This window comes from Echinops telfairi, unplaced genomic scaffold, assembly GCF_000313985.2.
Source record: "Echinops telfairi isolate 266 unplaced genomic scaffold, ASM31398v2 ScPeMD7_3533;HRSCAF=4204_1, whole genome shotgun sequence".
Lineage (NCBI taxonomy): Eukaryota > Metazoa > Chordata > Mammalia > Afrosoricida > Tenrecidae > Echinops > Echinops telfairi.
Window position 1 is genome coordinate 10,358,121 of NW_022107432.1, and position 20,747 is coordinate 10,378,867.

General features: G+C 39.8%; 1 protein-coding gene across 1 annotated transcript in view; it reads right to left on the reverse strand.

Moving 5' to 3' along the window:
• The window catches only part of GFRAL (GDNF family receptor alpha like), a 95,036-nt gene that overhangs the window by 54,998 nt on the left and 19,291 nt on the right, over positions 1 to 20,747 (reverse strand). The window contains exons 4-5 of the mRNA XM_004696552.1: positions 4,829 to 4,885; positions 3,735 to 4,065 (exon numbers count right to left, since the gene is read on the reverse strand). Of these exons, the coding sequence (XP_004696609.1) occupies positions 3,735 to 4,065; positions 4,829 to 4,885 (388 nt within the window). The remainder of the gene's footprint in view (positions 1 to 3,734; positions 4,066 to 4,828; positions 4,886 to 20,747) is intronic.

Sequence of the window (20,747 nt, forward strand, 5' to 3'; positions counted from 1 at the left end):
ACCACCAAGACTCCTTAACATCACACACGTCAAATTTGCTGAAGATATTTTTTAAAATGATTGTAGCAGTATATAAACAAGACATCTCTAGAAATCCAATCATGACTTAGAAAAGGATGTGGAATGAGATATTTCACTACTAATGCCACAAAGATGTTCACCTGGGTTTTGTTTAATAAGCAAATGCATCCAATTGTGTGGGCCATAACAAATTGCAGATAGATTTGTTAAAAATAGATCTTAATGAGTTCATGCAGAAAATGAAAACAGACTTAGAGGCATTTGTGCAAAATTATGGGAATACATCATGGATTAATATCAGGAAAGTGTGTGTCATGGTTGTACACTTTCACTATATTTATTCATTCTGTATGCTGTGGGAATAATATCAGAAACTGGACTATCTGAAGATAGCAGCAACACCATGAGAAGAAACTCGTTAACCGACTGCAGTAAGTGGATAACACAACCTTGTTTAAAGTGAAGGAGACTTGAAATACTTTTGGATGAAGGTCAAAGACGGCAATATTAAGACAGATAACAAGTCAGCATAAAGAAAGCAAAAATCTTCACAACTGAACTAATGAGCAACATTGTGATACGTGGAGAAAAAACAATTGTTATGTTGTTAAGGATTCCATATTACTTGGATGCACAATCAATGCCAATGGAGGAAGCAGATAAGAAAGCAAACAGCAACTGCCCTGCGCAAATCTGCTGTGAAAGACATGTTTGAAGTGTCAAAAAGCAAATGTATCACTTTGCATATTAATCCATGGTGTGAGCTTGATTTACGCCTTGGCATTCTCAATCACTTCACATGGATGCAAGAAAATGGGGCAATGAAAAAGGAAGATTGAAGAAGAACTGATGCATGTGAATCGTGATGTTGGTAAAGAATAGTGCGTCCAGTCTGCACTGCCAGAAACATGAACAAATACATCTTTGAAGCTGTGTAGTCAGAATGCTTCTTGGAATGGAGGATAGTGAGACTTTCTTAGGTAATATAGACATGCTATCGAAGGAGTCCGTTCCTGAAGTAGAGGGAGAAATATGACTTTTATTCCTGTAAAGAATTACAGTCTCAGAACCCAAAGAATTAGTTTGACCCTGTCCTATAGGGTCTTTATAAATCAAAACCAACTCAATGGCTTTTTAAAATAGTTTTATTGGCATGAAATTTGATTTCTATATTTTAATCATATTCAAAAGAAATGTACAATCATCAACACAGTCAATTTCAGGCCATTTTCTTCTTTCTAGTACTTATAGTTATATCTCCTCATTTCCTCCCAGCCTCCCCTGCCAGGCTTGCAATAAATTCACTGATCCTGGCATTCTTATTTGGGAAAATATACAAAAATTAAATAAAAAACAGCAACAACATGGACTAAACAAAACAGAGGAAAAACCTCACTTGAGTTTTTTTAAAAACTATCATGACCGGGAAAGAAATATAAGAGTGTCTGCTCCCCCGTAAATATTTACAGTCTTGCAAACATATGGGGCAGTTCTACTCTGTCTTAGTGGGTAGCTATACAATGGGGCACCCCCCCCCAAAAAATGGAATTGTTTTTCAAACTACGTATGTATATATGTATTTTTACCAAACAACATTATCACCTTCAAAATACTTTACACTTAGTACATTTGTCAGATCTGTGGTTCCATTCTCGGAAACATTTTTCAAACTGAAAATGGCTGTTTGGGATGGCTGATAGCACCTCCCTCGTTTTTTCTTTCACCTTTTCTGTGTCACCAATTTGCTGTGCTGTCATGTTCCTCTGCATTTGTGGAAACAAAAAGATGTCACGCTGAGGTAGGTCAGGTGAGTAAGGTGTGTGGGGCAAGAGAGGAATGCTGTTTTTTGCCAAAAACAAGTGCACTGAGATGGTGCGTGAGCAGCGCATTGTTGTGGTGGCAAAACCAGTACCTGTCTGCCACAAATCAGGCCTTTTTTTTTTTCGGTCACACACTGTTACCAAATCTTTTCAGAACCTCCAAATAGAAAGCTTGATTAACAGTGTGAGCTGGTGGAATGAACACCAAATGCGCTAACCCCCTCCCATCAAAACAACAAAAGATCATCTCCTTGATCTTTGATTTCACTTGACAAGTTTTTTGGCTCGAGGTGACAATGGCATCTTCCACCTGCTTCATTGATGTTTGCCGTCAGGGTCCTCAGAATAGCACTGTGTGCCCTCACCAGTAATGACCACAGAAAACAAGTCTGGGTCTGTTTGGACCTGTTTTTTCAAAGCACAGCATGTTTCCACTTGACGCTCTTTTTCCTGGTCAGTCCGAACTTGAGACACAAATTGCTCAGTGACCCTTTTGATTCCAAAATCTTCCATTAAAATTTGCTGAACCGAGCTCCAAGACAGTCCAGGTAACTTCCCCGTCTCTTCAATGACCCGTCCTGGTCTTCAAGCAAAAGTGCACAATTTTGTTGGCATTTTCATCCATTCAGGAAGTTAACGAACTTCCAGACCGAGGTTTGTCATCACTGGACATTTCACCTGTTTTGAAATGAGAAAACCACTCATATACATGAGTGTTTCCCATAGCGCTGTCCTGCTAAACTGTGTTCACCATTACAACAGTTTCCGTGGCACTTTTCCCGAGCAGGAAACAAAATTTCACAGCCGCACACTGTTCTCTTAAATCGGCCATCACAAAAACAAGGCGTGAGTGAAACTGCTTTTATGAAAAAAATTCACTGTGACCAGAGAGAACCTTCCCAGGTGACATTACCGGATGCACTAACTCAGAGCGAGTTGCTCTGTGCTGGGCTTGCCGGGGAAATGCATACTATGAAAGCTCTGCCGAGCTGAACTTTTTTCCATTGTGTGGGGGAGGGGAATACCCTCGTAAGCCAGAGTTGACTCAATACAGTGGATTTTCCTTCATCTTCTTCAGGTCTTGGGTAAAATGCTCTCTTTTGAAATCACTCCACTTGCATTGCAACCCTTTTTAGCATCCATTTATAATGACCCCTTTTCTGTTCTTTATTTTCTCCAGAGCACGTATTAGTTTATATGATACACTCATTTTATTTTATTTATCTTTGCATTGTCTTTCTCATCCCACCAGAAAATAAACTCCACAGGGCAGATGTTATTTTCATTTCTGTTCACGAACTTATTCCTCTTACCTAGGAAAGCAGTAGGTACTTGGTTCATATTTTTTAAATAAACAACCAAATAAAAGCTCTCCTTAGAAAACCAAGCCGAAGAGGTTAAGAAAATGCGGCATCACATATGTATGTGTTGGGGATGCCTAAAGTTCAGTGAAGCCACCGTCTCTTACCTCATCACCATCCTGTTACTGAATAGATTTACTCTGAAGAACTACTGAGCCAATGTATTATAAAGTTTAGAGGCTTGATAAAATCACACAGAAAAAATAATAGACAAACTGACATGCAAGATGGGTATTATATTAGCCAATTCTTCAGTCTGAACTGAATGCATAATTTTAATAATGCTACCTGATGGCTACTAAATCTTGATATACAGAATGTCTTTGTTCCAAAAACCTGTTCTGCATTTGAATTGTAAAATGGATACGACACATGTACCACGGATTCAAAAGTAAGAATTGTCTGGCTTTATTTGCACCATGTTGGATGACGGTGGGAACGCAAGCGAATGTAATGAGATCAAGTGTTAGGACTGGACTGTAACAAATAAGGTGCCGAAATCAGAAAGTAAGGTATGCGTGTTTTTACTCACCTGCATAATTCATCATCTCTGCAGCTGCGAATTACATGGAGACAAGTAGGGGCTGGAGCTACATCCACTGCACATGGCTTGCTGTGAAGAGCGTCTTTGGACTGCTGACAAGGTATATCAGATTGAGCACAGTCACAAAAAGCCAACATCTGGGCAATGTTAAAAGGCATATTTTGATAGAAGAACCTTATGGCTGCTTGGCAATGTTTCACATCACACAGATTTCCATTTGCTGAACAAGCTTTAAGGTAAGGGGCCAACTGTGCATTACAGACCCCATCCCCTACGCACGCCTCTGCCACTTCCAAGCAGGACCAGATTCCTTTGAAACCTGAAAGGAATAATATGCCCAGGTCATAGGAAAGTAAGCATAATGCTATATGCATGGAGTCTGCAGAACCCTGTGAGAAGACAGTGAACAAAATGCAAATGATATAACAATATGCTATTTGGGGCCAACATGCCTTTTTTTTTTAAAGAATAAGTATGAATTTACTGGGTAGTGAGCTATTTGAAAACTCGTTCATCTCTATGGATACTTATTAGGATCCAGAAGTGATGGGAAGTATATAGGGCCAAAAGTGCACAAAAGGAAACATCTCTGAGTCCAAGTTTCAAATATAAACAATAAATCTTCAAAAATTGCAACTGAACTATGTAGTTTGTTTTGGCTAAAGTCTCAATGACTCATTCTTTGGTGTGCTCTATTTGGAAGAGAATCTTAACCAAACACTTGATGTTGCTTTGCTGTCATATAAAGTCACAGGTACATGAGAACACAACACATTCTCATATACAACATTGAACGGTACAAAATTATTCCATTTCTGAGATAAAAATATCTATAGAATTGGGTGAATTCTTTGATTTTCACTGGACTGTATTTCCAAGCTCATAAATAAATCAATTATGGATAGACAGTTGTCTTTGATACATCGTTAGTGAAAGAAAGGTGATGATTTTGTTGTATTGGAATTGCTAAAGAACCACAGTTAATTTTGTAGTAGCAAATCTTTAAGAAGCCTGGTAACTACACTTTTAATTATATTTAACTATTTATACTGCAGGCCATAATTAAAATTTTTAAACATTACCATGATGAGAAAGAGTAGTTAGGTTCCATTTGAATGCATTATCCTTTTTCGTATTATCTAAAAGGAAAACAAAACAAAAACAACTATTTTATTATTGAGATTTTGTAAGTGTAATTAGAGACTATAGAATAAATTTATATAGAAGTTATGAAGCAAAAGTGTATAAACTCAACTTAACACTTATTTAACCTTTCACATTCAAATTTAGCGATACTCATAGGAAAGGAGGAAAATAGACAAAACCCTGAAGTATCAGTCACACAAGTAAAGCAGCCCTGCTATGCAGATTCAGTTATTTAAAGATTTAAACAAATGTTAATGTCTAGACCTTGGACACTGGAGTAAGCAAAGACTGAGGAGAAAGACCAGAAAGGGATAAGAATATTGTACAGAAAAAGCAAAGCAAACAAATTAAAAAGCAAATAAATAAAAAATGTACCCACTTAAAATTAATTATATTGAAATGCAATTTAAAGATGACTCCTACCTCTGCTCTTCTGAACTTCCACAAGTTCTTGAGAATGATGTTTATAGTATTAGAGAATCTCATTGATGGAAGTAACCTCAAAGGGCATTTACATTTAGATAGACCCTTACATTCAAGTAACATCGTCTGAATCCCTATATGTACTAGGCATCAGACAGAAGGCACAAATCTGCAGCCATTATCACTGAGAGTCTAACAGCCTATTAAGGGATAAAGACATAGAACACCAAATAAGGTGAAATGTGAGGGGCACTAGTAGCGATATGCATAAAGTGAAGTATGTATGGAAAGTCTGCTAGTGGATTAAGAAATCCAGCTATTTACAATTGACAGGGACAGGGTAGGGACTCCTGATTACTAAGAGAGCAAACGTTCTGCCTGCTAAGAGAATAAACAATGCACCCTGAGATAACAAGCCTGGTAAATGTCTCAACCTGACATCAAGCTGGGTGGATACCATCAGACTGGAACTGTAGCCTGACATAAAACTTGAAAAATCCTGACGCAGAACTATAGTCTGAGCTAAATGAGGAAGCGATATGCAGGAGACCAAAAGATAAACATAGCAATTAATTAGAAAGCAGCTTGACAGTCTATGGAGATGCAACCCCCACCCCTTTGAATGTGCCTTTGAAGCAAGAGGTGTTTTCTGAGACAGGGTCCTTTCTTGACTCGAAAGATCCCACTTTTCTGTGCTTAAGGATTCCTTCTCACCTTGCAAAGGGGACCTGCTCCGTTCTACTTTGAAGTTCCGCTATGCTTCGATAAAACATTTGCTTCACTCCTGTTGCTCTGTATGTGTGCGTGAGAGTGGCTTATCTCTGACATCAGACGTACTACCACCCCAATGGACAACAACCTTGCACTGGAAGCAGGATCTGGCATCCACTGCAGGACTGAGCATCACAAAAGTACTAGGTGACGTTCCTAATGTTTGTTGTGCCATACAATCCCCACGATTCAATTTGCTCCTGCTTGGGTCCTCTATCATCTGGGACAGATATATGATGACAAAATCACAATTTTTTTACACTTCATAAAAGATAACTCTTTAAATAATGATATGTCTTTCATACCCGACTGCATAAAATCCATCACATTGCAAATACCTCATTAACTTTTAAAAATTGATATGTAAATAAATTTGATATTATAGCCAACCTTTACGCTACCTCTTTCTCTATAACCCCTTTGGGAGTAATGAAATTACATATTGATTTTTTTAAGGAGTAATTGAGGCAGAAGTGTCATGGTTGAATCAGAAATAATATATTCTTTATTAACATATTTGTGATCATAGTTAATGTTCTTAAATAACAACCGGCCATGGTGTCATGATTGAATCCATCCTCATAATCTTCCCTCAAGGCTGGGATTTGATTTCCGTGGGCATCCTGGATACAAATGCCTTCAAATAAACTTCTCCAAATTTCCATGCAGTTTACTTTGTAGGAGTTATTGCATTGGCAATTTCAGAGAACTGTTTCTTTCAGATGTTCTCTTAATGCTACATACATGTGGCCTCCATGAAGGCTCTTTCGCTTCCTTAGGTTTTCTGAAAATTCTCATACAAAAGTATACAGTAGTCAGATTCCTGGCAGATACGTGCTGCCATGACATAGTCTTTTTTTTGACAACCACTACTGACATCATTAGGGTGGAGCCATTGTGTCATATTTGATTGTGAAGTCAGGTCTGGAGATAGCGCAGATTCACCTAAAAATAAAGTATAATAACTAAAAAGTAACTCAGTTTGCTTACTTATAGCCTTTTAATATTTTTCACAGGGACATAAGCATGACATTTAGAAACATTCCAATATATTTTCTATTTCAAAACCTGCCACAGTTGTTGAACCTGTATAGCTACCCTGGAAGGTGAGGTGGCACTACCTGACACAACTGGGAATGGAAATACCATAGGGCCCAGCAATACTTTCGTTGGAGACCCCCCCAAAAGCAAGAGAAACAACATGAACTGGCAAGCTCTCCCATGTATATAGCAGCACAATTCACAATAACAAGAAGCTGGAAACAATCCATATTCCCCTCAGTTGAAGAATGCATAAAGAAACTATGGCCATACACACAACGGCATACTGTGCATCTCTAAAAACTAAAAACAAAAAACTGCTAACATCACAAAATATCTCCTGGCATGGAATGAACCTGTATACTATTATGCTGAGTGAAATTGGTCAATCACCGAAGAAGAAATATTGTATGAGTCCATTACAAGACAATGACAGGCTCCAGTTCCCAGGAGCTGTAGCCTAAACTGGTCCCCAATCATTGAGGCAATATATATGCCTAGCTCCAATAAATTATATATCACCCCCTTCTTAAAACAACCACAACCACCACAAAAAACAAAACAAATTCACTACCTCCGAGTCATTTCAGACTTGCAGTGACACTATAGGGTAGGTGAGAACGACTCCTGGGGGTTTCCAAGACAGAAAGCACCACCGTTCTCCTGTGCAGAGACTCATGCTTTCAACTGCTGATGTTGCAATTAGCAGCCCAACATGTAACCACTCTGCCAGGGCATCCTTACCCCTTATTGGAACACCTCAAGAAATACAAGAGAGGCAGCTCACTACCGACAGGATCAGTGTCCTATGTTGGAGGAAGAAGGAGAAGACCAACTAATTTCCAGCATATGGCAGTGTTCTATGGTCACCCCAAATTAATAGATAGTTGTATAAGAACAGTTAGTGAAACTTATTGGGAGATCAGATCAAGAGGAGGTGGGGGATGCGGTTCATATATGCATTGGAAGGGGAAAATTCACTTCACATGGTTGGTGGGACATGCAGGCACTCAGACATTGTGAAAAATGCTTCGCTCTTGCTTGTTGAGACCTCAAGGGGAAAATGCATATTTTATTCTTAACTGGGTTCTTAGGACCCAGTTCCTAGCCAATCCCCAGTGACTCAGCCAATATGCCATACACAACGCAAAGATTACACTCTGAGCTATGTGATCCACAACGCCCTCTATAGGCTACACCAGAAAGACCCAAATTAGAAAGTTCACTAAGCAAACTGGACTTCACCATAAACTTATATCAGAACCCAGGCCTTGAAATACTCCATGAAATTCAAACCGAAAAGCCCGAATGGAAGATGATGCAGATGACCACTGCACCAAAATTAAGGAAAGAGTGAACATTGGACTATAGGTGGGTTTGGACCTATTGCTCTGAAGGTACCTAAGGAATGATGAGCCAAGACTAATGTATATTGACTTTTTTCATGCTCTCTCTTCATTTTATTCGATAGGGGTTAGTCTACCAGATAATGTCTTCTCCTGTAAATGAGAGCTACTGAATATATTGCCATGTATTTAGCCCCATGACAAGTGTTACTAGAACCCAATCTACCACTTCTTGGAGATATAGCTAACTGGTCATGTAACCAAGTCTGATCAATCCTACACACACATGACATTCTCTGCTCAACAACGCTGTACCACTGACTAAAATAATGCTACTATCAATAAAGTTGTACTATACCTCAAAGAGATGATTTATGATATAATAAAATGAACCAGGGACTTATAGAAATAACAGTTATAAAAAATAGATTTTGAGATGGAAGAAGATAGTGTCTAGCTAGATTCACCTGCCTGGAACTCCTGCTGTCAGACCAGAAAATTGGGAGGTAAGGTGAAGGAGACAGGAAGGCAGAGTCTTGAAATTAAAATCAGGGTACTAGGGTCCTGAACCCCGCTTTTTTAAAAATTTCCACTCACAAAGAGAACTGAGAATGCACTAAATTTCTCTAGGCTCAGCGTGCTGGGCTTGCGGACTCCAGCTGAGCAGCTACCAGCACCCTGGTTTGGCAGTGAGTAGTGATTTCCTCGGGCTGATGCCCCAAAGGGGGCATAATCCCAGACACAAGGAGAATCTGTGCAATCTAGTCACAGGATCCCACACCAGAGCTCCCCACACTGTTAACTGCCTTGAGCTCATAGCCTGGGGATCAGGTCGGTGGGTAGTCATTGATTTGGAGCAATTGAAAAGACGTAAGGAAATTTACCTGAGACAGGTCTCAGTGTGGCAGAAAATAAGCAGATAGTCATCTACGAGGGGGCCGACTTCAGTTCCAGTTGGCTGAGAAGAAAACAAACAACCTGTCTGATAAGCTGAAACTGGCCCTCTGGGGGTCAGCGTGACAGCCCCCAAATCAGGGCACCCCATAAGCCCAATATAAAAAAGAGACAAAAATATGTTCTCAGTAAAAAATGCAAATCCCAGGCATTGTTTAACTCCAAGACTACTGGTAGAATGAGTGATTTACCATACATTAGCATAAGAAGGGAGCGCATGCTAAGGAATGCCAGAAGTTAGCTACAGAGCTCAGAGACTGTCAACATAATAAAGACCCCTTGGAGCAAGCCTCAGTTTCAGAATAACTTAATTCAATTAGGGCTGGCAAGGGAGAAAAACAAAACAAAAACCTCTGAGCTATTAGGGCATCAGTGGCCCTGGGACAAGCTAGGACAACAAGCCTGGGAACAGGACTACTGTCCACTTTCAGTGATCCTACACAAAACTGGGGAGGCCCTGCCTGGTCCTGCCTGTCCTTGGACTATTCGAGGATGAGGAAACACCCCACCCCACCCCTGCTTCAGTGCTGCACACAGCACAAGACAGCTATACCAGTGAACTCCAACACTCAACACCGCTGCCTGAACCACTGCCTGACTTCTGCTGTGATCTTGCCTTCAAGGGTAATTCCGTGTAGCATCTGAGGGACCCTACATCAAGCAGGCACACCAAGCAGCTACCTTGAGGCAGGCTTGGAACTCCTCCAACCCATGACGATCAAGCCTCAGTTATCTCCTTACTTACCATTCTATTTCTTCTTTCTTTATTCTCTCACCCTTCTGTCTCTCCCACCGCAGTCGGGCTCAATGGGCTCAGTTTTTGTTTTGTTTTGTTTATTCTCTTTTGATTCCTTTTTTGTTCTTTTTTTTCTCTGTTTTCCTCTTCTCTCCCTCTCTTTCCTATCATACACCACTGCTTGCTCCCAGGCCACTACCCTCCACCTAGGGAAACTCAGCCCAAATAGCAGGGGGAGCTCCAGCCTGCCCTCTGTGTCTTATTTGACAATCAGAGAAGCTGAATAAAAACTGAGAGCCATGTCTGATGCTATGAATAGGAACAATATTAAAATAATTGGACTACCAGAACAATACACAACAAAGAAGTCAACAGTGAAAATAGCAAGGAAATTCTTAGAACATCCCAAGCTTAATAAATGAAAAGCAAGCAACAATTCAGGAGGCTGAAAGAACACCAGCCAGACTAAATCCCAAGAAGAAGTCACCAAGACGCATAATAGTTAAACTATCCAACTATGAGGAAAAGGAGAAAAATCATAAGAGAAACTAGGGGAAAACAAATAGTCACTTATAAAGGTCTGAAATAAGAATATGTTCAGACCGATCAGAGGACATGATGAATAAGAGGAGGGAATGGAGTAAATATCTGAAAAAATTGAAGTAACATAATGCAAACCCAAGAACACTATTCCTGGCCAAATTATCTATTAAGATAGATGGAGAAGTAAGAGTCTTCCCAGACAAGGAAAAACTCAAAGAATACATAAAAATAAACCCAGCCCGACAAAATATACTTGCTGACCCATTATGGGCAGAATATCAACACTCACCTAGCACAAATAAGAAACCATCACATAGAACAACTCCACCCAGAGGGCAACAAAGAGAAAACAGCCTCCAAGATAGCATTAGCTCAAGTTTAAAGAAGACAAGAATGAACCACACACACAATACAAACTGATGAGATGGGTATATAGGAAAACACCCAACACAAAAGGTGCAAGATGACATCAGAGTCCACAGATGGATGTAATCACACTAAATATCAATGAACTGAACTCAGGCATTAAAAGACAGAAGCTAACAGACTGGCTCAGAAAACATAACCCATCCATCTGCTGCCTACAGGAGACAACATCTCAAGCTTTCAGATAAAAGCAGGTTGAGAATTAAAGGTTGGAGAAAAATGTAAATGTACCAAGAAAATACCAATGCAAAAAAAAGGAGGGGTAGCAATCTTAATCTCGGACAAAATGTATCTCCAGGTACAAGCCATAACAAGAGACAAGCAGGGCACTATATAATGCTCAAGGGAACAGTAGACCAAGAACCAGTGAGCATAATAAATAGATATGCGCCCAACAAGAGACCCACAATATTCATAAATTAAACACTCCAAAAGATGCAAAGAGAAATCACAGGCTCAACAATTATAGTAGGTGACTAATATACCACTCTCTGAAGAAGACAGATCACAGGGAAAGGAATTCAACAAGGAGGCTACAGAGCTAAACAGCACAATTGGACAACTTGACTTGATAGATCTTTTCAGAGCTTTCCGCACAAATGCAAAAGATTCATATTCTTTTCAAGTCCACATGGCACATACTCAAAGATGGACTACATTCTGAAACACAAGTCGAACCTGAATAAATTCAAACACATAGAGATTCAGAAGTCTCTTTCCAACCACTGTGCCATAAGGCTGGAAATCAACAAAAGGACAATGAAGAAAACAAGGGCAAACAATTGGAGGATGAATCACTTTCTATTGCAAAAGGAGTAGGTATTGTCCCAGATCAGAGATGAAATCAGGAAGTTTCTAGAAAACAATGAGGATGAAAACACAATGTACCAAAACCTTTGGCATACAGCAAAGGAATTTATCAGAGGATGACTGCTAGAAATACATACACATATTAAAAAGGAAGACTCATGGTTGATATGCTGGCACAAAATTTACACCAAATAGAGCAGAGTCAACAGAACAATCCTAATAGCAAAAGGAAAAAAATAATAAAAATCAGAGCTGAGATACAGGAGAGGGAAAAGAAGAAAACTATGGGGGGCGGGGAATTAATGCAGCTAAAATTTGATTCTTCAAAATGATTAACAGAATTGATAGACTGCTAGCAAACCTAACCAAAGACAGGCAGGAAAAAAATTCAATAGTAAGGGATGAGGGATGAAACAGGGAACATTGCAACAGACCCTAATGAAATCAAAAGGATAATTACACAGAAGTATGAAGACCTGTACTCTAACAAATTCAACAACTTGGAAGACATGGACAAATACATGGAAAAACAATCCCTCTCTAGACTATCCAAGATGGACGTCAAGAACCTCAACAGACTCATAGCAATGGAAGAAATAGACAAAGTTACCAAGGGATTACCAACAAAAAAATTCTTTGAGTCTGATGGCTTTACAGGAGAATTCTACCGAGCATTCAGGCAAGGACTGACACCACTCCTACACACACTCTTCCAGAACATAGAAAAAGAATGAAAATGCCCAAACTCTTCCTATGAAGCTAGTATAACTTTGATACCTACAGGAGGCAAGGATCCCACAAGAATTGAGAACTACGGAATAATATCCCTAATGAACATTGATGCAAAACTTCTTAACAAAATAATGGCCAATAGCATACAAAAGCCTATAAACAAAATTCACTGTGACCAAGTGAGATTCATATCAGGGATGTAGGGATGGATGGTTCAGCAGCAAATAAAAGACCATCAGTATTATTTGCCACATTGACAGGAAAAATTATAAGAGCCAGATGACAATAGCAATAGATACAGGAAAATCATTTGATAACACCCAACACCCATTCCTGTTTAAGACACTCAGGAAGATAGGAATAGAAGGAAAATTCATCAATATTACACAAGCTATATATGAAAAACCAACAGCCACTGTGGTAATCAATGGAGAAGAGATGAAAACAATTCCACTGAAAAAGGGTACCAGACAAGGATGCCCCTTGTCCAGCCCTCCTATTTAACATAGTACTGGAGGTCCTAACTAACAACATGAGACAAAGAAAAGACATCAAAAGTATTTGTCTGGGGAAAGGAAGAAGCAAAACTATCATTATTCACAAACGATATGATTTTATACATCGAAAATCCCTGAAACTCCACAAGTGGAGCGTTGGAATAGATATAGGAATATGGCAGAGTGGCAGGATACAAGATCAGCGAACAGAAGTCTATTGGACTACTATACACATCAGACAAGATCACAGAAGAGGCAATTTAAAAGGTAGTACCATTTATAATAGCCATGCACATATTTAAATGTCTAGGTATATGCCTGACTGAAAAAAACAAAAGATTTATATGAGGAAAACTACAGAACACTATTACAAGCAACCAAGAGTGACCTCAACAAAAGGAAGAATATTCCATGTTCGACGATTGGAAGACTCAATATGGGAAAGATGTCAGTTCTGCCCAAGGCACTGTATAAGTTTAATGCTATCCTAATAAGAATGCCATCATCCTTCTTCAAACGATTGGAAACACTGATTACCAACTTCATATGGAGAGGGAAGAAGGCCAGAATTCACAGAGAACTCATCAAGAAGAAGGACAAAGTGGGAAGGCTCTCTCTACCTGATTTTAACATGTCTTATATGGCCACAATGGTCAAAACAGTATGGTACTGGTATAATGAAAGATTTTCAGACCAATGGAAAAGAGCTGAAAACCCAGAATTAAAAACATCAGCATACAGGCAACTGATTTTTGTTAAGGGCCCCAAAAATATCAAAGGGGAAGCAGATGCCCTCTTCAATAAGTTATGCAGGAAGAAATGGATATCTACCTGCAGAAAAAATTAGCAAGACCCTTACCTCACTCCATGCACAAGAATAAATCAAAGTGAATCACAGACCTTGAGGTAACACCCCAAACAATTAGGGCCATTAATGATGGAATTGGGACCAACCTGAGAACCTTGGCACAGGGAATGCATAGGCTTTCAGAAATACGGAAGGATTTAAATACAGGGAACTCACAGATTGACAAGTGGAATATACAGAAGATAAATCACATGTGTACATTTGTACATTTAAGGTATTCACCAAGAGAGTAATAAGAGAGCCCACAGACTGGGAAAACATCTTTAGCAATCACACATCTGAAAAAGGCCTTATTACTAAAATCTATAATACTTTGCAGGCTTACAATAAGAAAAAAAACTAAATGCCCACTAAGGAGGTGGGCAAAGGACCTAATGAGAAGTTTCACAGGGGCAGAAATCCGAATGGCCAATAAACATATGAGAAAATGTTCCTGATCATTATCCATAAGAGAAATGAAAATTAAAACAACTATGAGATACCACCTAACACCCTCAAAAATAGCCCAATTCAGAAAATCAGAAAGTAACAAGTGCTGGAGGGGCTGTGTGGAGACAGGAATTCTCATTCACTGCTGGTGGACCTGTAGGTATGTATAGTTATTATGGAAATCGATTTGGCAATATCTAAAACAGATGGAGATTGAGCTACCATATGAGCCAGCAACCCCCCTAACTGGGCATATACCCAGAAGAGGCAAGAAACAAACCACGGCCAGACATCTGTGCTCCAGTGTTCATCGTGGCACAGCTCACAATTGCAAGGAGTTGGAAACAACCCAAATTTCCATCAACAGATGAATGGATTAAAAAACTGTGGTACATATATACACAGGAGTACTATGTGTACCTAAAATGCAGCGATGAACTCATGAAGCACATTGTCGCATGGAAGGAACTGGAGAAAATTATGCTAAGTGAAGTAAGTCATGCACAAAAGGACAAGTATAACATGAATCCACTGAGGTAAGCTTAAAAAAAAAACGGGACGCAGGGGAAAAGCTACTATATACATACATCCCTGGGGTGAGGTCCAGCAACTATGACAGGGACCAAACCCAATCCAGGGATTTATACAACAGCCAACTAAATAAGAGGGGGAAAGAAAGAGTGGGGGGAAAGCCATAGGTAGTGCTGGAAGCGGGGCACTAATCCACCCAAGGGGTGGGTATTGTTTATGTTTCCACAGGAGAGGGAGAGAGAGACCAGGCTTCAACCCAATGCTCCAAAACATGATTACAACCTACCGGCATGTACTAGGGAACCAATAGAGATCTGTGGGGCCGGACCCAATCCCAACTATGTGGACACCCCCCACTCCACCCCTCAGAAGAACGCATTTCAGATAACAGCACTGGGGCTACATACAGCTTGGGGAGAGGTGTGCGTTGGATTAGAGCACATGGGAGTAACCGCAATGGAAAGGGGGGGGGGGGAGGCGGAAAGGACATCCTGGCTCACCAAGCCCCAAGGAAGCTGTTCCTGGTAGGAGCAAACAACGCACGGGAAAGACTGTAGGGCTGGCCCCACCACAGGACCGGCCTCCCGCACTGAACCATGACACTGTGGGGGACAGCATTGGAGACACAGTGTGGGAATAGTGCAGGTCTGGCCCCATCATACTGGGGAGAGACACTGAGGGTATGCAGCAGAACAGCAGGGGGAGCAGAGTGATAAAACCCCTGGGGAATACCAAAAATAGACTTGGGAGACAGAGTGTGGTACCCCATCAGACTCGACTGGAAAATACCCATAAAGGCCAACAAACAGACCTTGAGCTATTTGTATGCTTTTCCATTTTTGTTATTGTTACTTTGTTTTTGGTTTTTGCTGTTATTATTATTGTTTTGTTGGTTTTGATTTCCTTTGTTGTTTTATTTGGCTTTGCCTGGTTTTTGCACTTATTAATGTATCTGTATGTCTATCTATATAAGATTGTCGGGATCAATAATTTGGAGATGAAAAGAATGGGACCAATCCTTCTGGGGGGATTATGGGAGAAGGGGAGGTGGGAGAAAGGAAGGGGAGGGGAGACCAACCCAGGGACAAGGGAACAAAAAGTGAACCAAAATCAGTGGAAGGAAGATTGTAGGATGCCTACTGGGGCTCAATCAAGGGCAATGTAGCAGCGAGGAATTACTAAACCCAAATGAAGGCTGACCTTGATGGTGGTGGGACAAGAGGGAAGTAAAAAGGAAATAGAGGAAACAACCAGGAGGCAAAGGACATTTATAGAGGACTAAATACAGGCATGTACATATGTAAATATATATATACATATATATATATATATAATGAGAGGGGAATAGAACTATGTACTCATATCTATATGTTAAGAATTAAGGTGGCAGATGGACATTGTGCCTCGACTCAAGTACTCCCTCAACACAAGAACACTTTGTTCTAACAATCCGGCATTCTGTGATGCTCACCTTCCCCACATGTCCTTAAAGACAAAATGGGTGCATAAGCAAATATGGTAAAGAAAGTTGATGATACCTGGCTATCAAAAGATATAGCGTCTGAGATCTTAAAGGCTTGAAGATAAACAAGCAGCTATCTAGCCCAGAAGCAAAAAAGTCAGTATGGAAGATGCCCACCAGCCTGTGTGATCATGAATCGATGGGATCAGGTATCAGGTACCATCTGTAGACAATTGGACAGCCCCTCACAGAGGGGTCACAGGGAAGAGATGAGCCAGTCAAGGCGCAGTATAGCACTGATGAAACACACAGCTTATCTCTAGTCATGCAGGGGTCCTCAAACTATGGCCCATGGGCCACATGCGGTCTGCCGAGGAAATGTATCCAGCCTACCGAGTGGTTTTGCCACCGCTGCCTGTCCTGCTTAGCAGCCGACTCGTCCAGTGTGCATAGGAATTTGTTCATAGTTTTTTTTGTTGTTTTTTTAACTATTATCAGGCCCTCTAACAGTCTGAGGGACAGTGAACTGGCCCCTGTTTAAAAAGTTTGAGAACTCCTGCGAGTGCTTTGGTGCTTCCTTCACCCAACTATCATGACCTCAATTCTACCTTACAAATTGGATTAGACCAGAACACGCACAGTGCCTGAAACACAGGGAATCCAGGATAGATAAACCTCTCAGGACCAACAAAGAGAGTAGAGATACCAGGAGGATTAGGGGAAGGTGGGGGAGAACGGGGAAAATGATCACAAGGATCAACTAAGAACCCCCTCCCAGGGGGACAAATAATGGAAAAGTGGGTGAGGGGCAACGTTGGAAGATGTAAGATATGGAAAATTATAATCTATAACTTATCAAGGGTTCATGAGGGAGGGTGGGTGGGGGAGGGAGGGGCAAGAAATAGGGAGTTGATATCAGGGCCTCAAGTGGGAAGAAAATGCTTTGAAAATGATGATGGCGGCATATGTGCAAAGGTGCTTGACACACTGGAGGAATGTATGGATTGTGATAAGAGATGTAAGGTCCCCAAAGAAAAGTATTTTTAAAAAGTAGATTTTGAGATCTCCTTTGATCATAGCCCTAATATAGAAATAATTAGTTCTTATGCCATGGCCCTGCCCTCATGAAGAGATCACTGAAGACATGGTGCCACAGCAAAGGGTGGCAAAGAAACCAGGTGATGCCCAGTTGTCAATAATAATAAGGTCTGTGGTCTTAAGGCTTGTCTCAAAACAAGGAGGCCAGTAAGGGAAGACTCAGGCTAAGTCCTCATGGAAGAAGCACACAAGCCTGTGTGATCCAAGGTAGCTAATATTAAGATCTAAACCAGGCAAAGGGAGCGGGGTCAGTGTCTACATCCTAAAGAATGGATTATTGAAAGCTATGGATGAAAGTGGTAGCCCCAAATCCATTTTCAGGGTCACTACGTGGGATGAGCCTCTGGTGAATTTCCAATGCACATAGGGCCATCAATAATCCAAAAATCCAACAGTGAGCAATGTAAACTGGATTTTAGCAACTATTCTTAGGCCGGAATGGAACATTTTATAATCTGATCTCCCTATGGCACCCATGTGAATTTATTCTAAACGTTTGATATTTTCTCCTTTCTCTTAGATTGGGGCCTCTATCAGTTTTATGTGGTCATTGTTAATGGATCTTTTTGGTGTCTGCTTTAGTCTTGTGTACTTACCCGTAAAGGGAACCTGAAATGGAATTGCTGATAAACTGGGCACATGGAGGTGGGAGTGGGTGGGAATAGAGAACCGACATCAATGTGTAAAGGAAGGAGCAAAAATGACCAAAACTGTTTGGGACAGTGATTGCACAGCCCTTCTTGGTATGATTAAACTATTGACTGTGTTAAATATAGACCAATAAGCACATATGTGTGACAAAACATTTTAAAACCATTGAACGGTATTTTAAGAGCTCTTGTCAATGGTTTTGACATGTTAAAGATTGAGATTTTAGCTGCTACAGTTAATTATAGCTCTATCTTCTTCCCTGGTAACTGCATCCACTTTCACGCTTTTGTTTGCCTCATACAAACATTTGACTGTAGATATATTCAGCGACTTCTGCCTTCTCAGCTGGAGGCCAGAAGAGGAAAGTTCCTATCACTTTCTTTATTTTTCTTTGTTTGCAACCCCCCTATCATGTGAAACCTAAAAACTTAGGAACTATCAAACATTCCTAACTGGATTTATATAAGAATAGACTGCATGGGAAACTCCAGAGGAAAAAGTGATGTTGGCTGAGAGTAGAATGGTAGGCTCATGGAAGATTTCATGGTAGATTTCCATTTGCAAGGGCCCTTATGTAGAGAAGACATTGTACAAATGGAGTACTTCTGAAAACTTACCCAAAGTCCTATATATCAAACTTGTTTTTCTTATCTTCTTCTAGAAAATGTATATAATTATGGGAATATTGGAGATACTAAGTAGGGCATGTACTCTCAGGGATGGTGATTCCATATCCCTAAACCCAAAACAAAGAGCCATCAAGTTGATTATGAGTCGCATCAACCTTAGACAGGATTCCAGAGGCTATTTCTGAGAGCAGATGGCCTCATCACTCTCCCACAAAACATCTGAGGGGTTGGGTCCTTCTGTGATAGTGCCTCCAGGGCTTTGGTGGGAATGAAAAAGACCCTTACTGTTTTATATATAAATCATAGATACATATATAATGATACAGATTGTCTCTAAATAAACATATAGTATATCTGTGGTATTAAATTTTTATGGAGGTAGAAGAATTTGAAAAAAAAATCTTTACAAAGGGGGGAAATCATGAAAAAAGGTTGCAGAAACGAAGTTTTTCTGAATTTCCAGGGGAAATAACTTTACACAGAAAAAAAATAATGACTTATCTTAAAAATAGTTTAAGATAAAATTATGCATGCAGTCATTAAAATGTATTGGAATGATAAAAGCAAATGATGAGGACAATACATTGAGCATGTGTATTATACTCCAAAGGGTATGTCAGATGCAATATTCCCCAAAATATGCGCTTTATTTTTGTTTCTCAGGCCTGCCCTTTCTTATTCAAACACAGCAGTTTCAGTATCTTGTCTCACATAAGTTTACTCTGTATGTCAACTGTTTAACAAGGTTATTAACTCTATTTATAAATATGTCTTAATTATGTCTTCTCCTTGTAACTTCAGCACAAGTGTGTGAGCATAGGCAGATATCATCTCACTCCCAAATTGCTTTTGGTGGCTCTTTAACGGATCTTCCTAGTCTGCATCTTTATCTCTCCTTCATTCCATTCCCTACACCACTCACCGTGATATCCTTGGAAAAGCTGGTTCAGCAACCCTCATCTGAAATTCCACTAATTGAGTCTCGTAACAACACTTTAAGGTCTAATCTCTTTAGCAAGATATACAAATTCAGCTCTTCTCCTATTTATAAACATCTGGTTTCCTTCCACCATCGTCCTCTCTTAAGCGTTTTACAAGTCAGTCTAACTGAGGCTTTTGGTTTCCTAAATGTGTGCTGCCTTCTCTTTCTCAACTCACACTAGAAGGCCCACGTTTGTCATTTCTTCCAGGAAGCCCAAGTCATGGCTTTTACTCCGTGACTTCAAGCTCCCTCTGTGTTTGCCTAGCACTGATTTTGTGTATTTGTCATACGGCAACTGATCATTTTAATATTCACAGTTTTTAAATAATTGACGTTATATAAGGATGTTTCTTATTATATGGCAATTAAACTAAAAATCAATAACACACCTATTTGGTAACTCCTGAGATATTTAAAAATTAAATACACATCTTCCAAACAAACTATGAGTTCAACTGAAAGTCCCAGGGAAAACAATGACATATTCTGATGAAATGAAAATTTAAAATGTACATGTCAAATGTATGGCTGTAGTTAGTTATAAAGTCCTTGGAGGACATTTTATAATATTAAATGTATACGTGAGAAAAGAAGGAAAGCTTCACATCAATGACTTAAAGTTTTACCTTGTGAAGTCAGAAAAAGAAGAGCAACATGAATTCCAGTTAAGCAGGGAGAAAGACATAAAGAAGATAAGAATGAGACAGAGAGATTGGCTGGGTGTGAGAAAGTAGGGTAGAGGAGACAATGAGGAAATATTAGAAATATATATGTACACATACACATACCCACATATATTTACATTATATATACACACATACATAATAAATTATTTATAACAGTATTAAAAATCAAGTACATATGTATCAATAATCAAAAAGTATGAAAATGTGTACTAAAAAGTAATAAATGTTGATAAGAGAACT